Source organism: Halyomorpha halys, unplaced genomic scaffold, assembly GCF_000696795.3.
Source record: "Halyomorpha halys isolate HHAL.00 unplaced genomic scaffold, Hhal_1.1 Scaffold50.1, whole genome shotgun sequence".
Classification (NCBI taxonomy): Eukaryota; Metazoa; Arthropoda; class Insecta; order Hemiptera; family Pentatomidae; genus Halyomorpha; species Halyomorpha halys.
Genome location: NW_027106849.1, coordinates 551,596 through 556,233, shown reverse-complemented (window position 1 = coordinate 556,233; position 4,638 = coordinate 551,596). Strand labels below are relative to the sequence as shown.

Here is a 4,638-nt window from a genome sequence, read left to right as displayed (position 1 = left end):
TATATACTATATATAGACTATTTTTTTAAACTTGAATAAATAGCAATATATTTTAACTATTTACAACACTATAACCTTAAACTTTTTTTAAAGTAGCATATATTTGTAAAAGTCTAAGCCCTTATAGATTAAACACTTTTTTTTTTAATTAACGGTTATCCAATACTTTGTAAAATTATTTTGGAAAATAAAATTGAAACTGCAAATGACGAAGATTATCATACGAAACTACTTTATGGCACATTAACCTACCTTAAATTTTATTGCTAATAGACATCTGCACGTCTAATAGTTCCTGATATACAATTTTTCATAAACCAATTTTTTTTTTCCAAACATCAGAAAATCAATACTTTGTAACTTTGTTTTGGCAAATATTCCAGAGACTCAAATATTAAAACTCAAATTGAAGACAGATAAACGAACCATCAAATAGTTTCTATTGATTATCTTCATTCGTAGCAGTTTCCTACGATATTTACCAAAATAATTTTACAAAGTGTTGACTTCTACTTCTTGTTAATCTTTATCATCCGGTTGATAGCTATAGAGATACTAAGCACTGAGTAAAAATGAGTGATAATTTTTATCAGTATCCCTGATAACTCTCCAAGAAGACTGAAAAGAAGATGACCACGGGACTTTCTAATAATAAATAGTTTCACTACTATTTGAGTTCTTAGACTGCACCAGGACCATCTCATTTTAAAAAATGTTTTGTTTTCTTTCTAAGTAAGGAATAATTAATATTTTGTGAATTAATATTTCTGAATATTATGGAATCGGCTGCTCTTACGCAGATAAACGCTATCATATACATCATAGTACATTGGACTGGCTTTAATTTGGGCACTAAAAGGCACCTAAACGTCTGATGGTTCCTGATATACAGTTTTTCATGTGCCAAAAATGTTTTCTAAACACGAGGAATCAACATTTTGCGATTTTATTTTGGCAAATATTGTGGAGATTATTACTTAATTGAGAGCTAATAGATATTTGTAAGCCGTTCGTAGGATTAATTGTTTCCATGATATTTGCTAAAATAAATTCACAAACTATTGATTTTTCTTTATTTGGAAAAAAATTACGCTTTTTTGAAAAAATCCTATCTAGGGAACAATTGAAGGTAAACAGCTATATTTGTGCTTATATTTTAGCAAATTTACTCAACTTTAAATGATGCTTACTTAATTTTTTTTATTATTTTAAAGATATGGAGCCATGAAAGAAAAATTAATTTTTGTAGCGTTTTTGCTCAAAGGTTATTAAATTTCTTACCTAGTCCGACCTTCGCTAGGGTTGAAAAGAATGTGAAGGATAATACACATATATAATACCTTTCTTTATTATTTCCATTGTATATCTATATTCGAAAGACTTACCGCTTCTCCCATCATGTCCGAACTGAAGCAGATGAGGATAACTTCGATCAGTTGAAAGGACATGTACGTCCCTGTTTTTACAAGGAACATGGCGTCTTTATCCTCCTGTAAGCACAGAATGCCTCGAATTGAATTAATTTTCCAAGTAGCCTTTCAAAAAGGTTTTAAGTAATACTTACGAATATCAGATGGAGCACAATCACGGTCAAATTCCCTATCTCAACCCCTAAGATGATAGTTATGACCAAATTATAAGTTTCCCTTATCGTATCCCCGTACCTGCGGTACAGATATAATTTGCAAATTACTCATAGAGCTCATAAACATGTTTTATTACTAATTTAAAATACAGGTGGAGGTAGTAATATGGAACCTGCATTGAATATAGAAATCGATATTTCGATCAGAAGATTCTCCATCTGTACGGTTTGAACAAAGTTTTAGTTGCCAACATATATGAGTCGAAAGACTTTCGAAATTGACTTCCACTTTTTCAATTAGAGGCTTGTTCCATGAATTACTATGAACTGTGTAGCGTTTTTAGTGTGTGATCGTCATTAACTAGTTTCCTTATAATTTTTGGAAATAATAATTATGTTTTCACTCAGTCAGAGTAACAGCAGTCACACCTTAATTACTAGATTTTTTTCGATGTGATGCGCCCTAGAAATAGTTCAATATCTACTTCTCAATGATAATTACTGTTCCTTATTTTTAATCCAGGTGAAAAATCGAATTATTTTCCAACAGAAAATGGTCGTCAGCTATTGAAAAAATACAAAATTATTTTGTAAATTTAAATGATATGAGTCAATCGCTATAAATGTCTTATTAAAACTGAAAAGCCTAATTAATTTATTTTTTACTTCTCCTGTATTGTAAAATTTAATTGAAGTAATTAATTCTGGCGTACACTTATAATGATAGTTTTGTGTACAATCCCTAATTATTAATTTTTCTCGGATTATCTCCCTGTAAAATCTAACATTATGATCCCTTTGACTCAAATGTTTGATATTATTATTATGTTTTGATTTTAAGTCCACTAAAGGATTTTTTTTTTTTTTATTTTCTTCCGAAGTACATTCAATCATTTTTTCGGACAATTCAGACATTTGCTGTATTAAAGTACTTTCCATTAAACAACTTTCTTTCGACTCTATTTTATTTGATTCAATTTGGTTTCCTACACTATGTTTTGATTTCTCGTTTATTTCAAATTCAAAGCTTTAATTAATTTCTAATTCAAAATGTTCACAATTTTCAAGTTCAAAATGTTCAACCTTTTCATCAATATTTTCATCCAATAATTCAGAGTTATTTACTGTTAAATTAGTTTAAACATCTTCACCTTTTTTATCGAATTAGTTTTCTAACCCTTTTAATCTTACCCGTAATTCTATATTTGTTGCTTCAATTTTATGCGATACATTTTTTTTTTCAAATTTCCTTGCTTTTTATTATGTTCATCAAATTTTATGTTTAACATCATCATTGTTGAAACTGTTAATTAAAAAAAAATATCTAATGCCAAAAAATAATCCTGCCGTATATATTGAGGTTATAACATTAGTTTCAGGAATATAAAAATGGCAGACTTTAGAAGTCAAGACAAATCTCTTAAAGGTAAGCTGTAAAACATAGAATAATACATGGTAATGGCATAACAATGTAAAAATAATTGGTTTTCCTCAATTCATATAATGATTGTTACCATTATATAACATTCAATATAATTGTGAATGATGTAAATTTAAAAGTGAAGGTAAAGGTTGATAAAATATAACTTTTTAAAAATATTATTGAACATTAGACTATGATAGAATGAATGAGTGTCCCAAGATTAAATAAACAAATAAGAAGTAGTCAGGGTTTTTCCTGAAAGAGAAAACAAAGACTGAAAAATGACCTTTCATATACCTCACAGTTAGTTTGGAAATTAACCTATAGAATAATTTAATTTAAAAATTAAACGGAGTTCCATATTACCATCTCTTCCTCTATTAATTATATCAAAAGAATACCTTATCAGTTTCTCGTAGTCCTTGAGAATATATTTCAACTGATCATTTAAGAAGGCGTTACTCTCAAGATGGCTGGCTGAACTCCTTCCTAAAACATGTACCATGTCACTCTTCTTCAGAGTAGCTATGTGGTAGCTCAAGACATCGAAGTGACCACAGAGACAGATGAGCGGCATTAGGATGGCACACTCGAAGATACAATACCAACCTCCACACCACAGAGTCATGATACACTCGTAAGCGTAGACGAGCTCATAGCGAGGGCTTTCCGAGTAGTGGAAAGGATACCACCCATTGAGGACCTTCTTACGATCGGACGTCGGGTCGTCGGTGTCGTAGCCCGGGACGAAGAGCCAAATGGAACCTGCGATGATGAGGCCAGAAAATGCGAACGAACATACTTGATTGCACTTCTTCGCTGTGCGCCTATATATTTCCTTCACAACGGGCATTTTATGCTTTGGAATGCTTTCCAGGAAGTCAACCAGCAGTGTATCATAGATGAGACAGATCTCCTGCATTTTGGCCAAGAAGAAGATGACCTTGTAGAAATCCTGCATACATGGAGCCACAATCAGGTAGACGAATGCTATTTTTTGCAAATCGAGATGAATCGTGAACATGTAAATGATCTGGAACATGACATAAGTCGAAGCTATGATGACTATCAATGCACAGACCAGTATGAAAAGCCTGCTTACTTTCCCGGTTGTACGGGTGACGTTCAAACAGTACCAGAGGCCATAGAACTTCATGTGCATGGTGGCTAGGCCTTCGAGGATACTCGCCTCCTGCAGTGGTCTTCGGGGTTCCATGGCGAGGAATGGACGTTTCTGTGCCAGACATCTGGCATTACTCCCCTCTTTCATTTATTCATTATTCGATTACTCGGATTAATAACTTCAGTAATTATCGATGGACATGAGAAATTTTTATAACGTCTGAACGCGAGGTTTACAATTTATAAATGTCCTGAATATCGAAGCATTAAAATTCATAGCCGAATTACTCTGATACTAGTCTTGAGCACGGAATGCAATTATCCTGAAGGCACCAGTTCTTGAATTAATCATTCCAGTCGTCCAAAAAATTCGATAACTTCGAACGTGAGGGAGGGAAAATGAGCTCAACTTCATCCATAGATATTGAGTGGAAAGTGAGTGTTTATATTACAAGCTTCCGCGAAGATAGCACCCAATATTGGAAGTTATAGTTACTCGTACATTTAC

The 4,638-nt window shown here is 32.4% G+C and overlaps 1 protein-coding gene across 1 annotated transcript in view; it reads right to left on the bottom strand.

Moving 5' to 3' along the window:
* LOC106690230 (odorant receptor 10-like) overlaps window positions 1-4,239 on the bottom strand; it is an 11,659-nt gene extending 7,420 nt beyond the window's left edge. The window contains exons 1-3 of the mRNA XM_067045151.1: window positions 3,410-4,239; window positions 1,565-1,664; window positions 1,386-1,490 (exon numbers count right to left, since the gene is read on the bottom strand). Coding sequence (XP_066901252.1) covers window positions 1,386-1,490; window positions 1,565-1,664; window positions 3,410-4,224 — 1,020 coding nt within the window. The 5' untranslated portion in view covers window positions 4,225-4,239. The remainder of the gene's footprint in view (window positions 1-1,385; window positions 1,491-1,564; window positions 1,665-3,409) is intronic.
* Window positions 4,240-4,638: the final 399 nt, after the last annotated feature.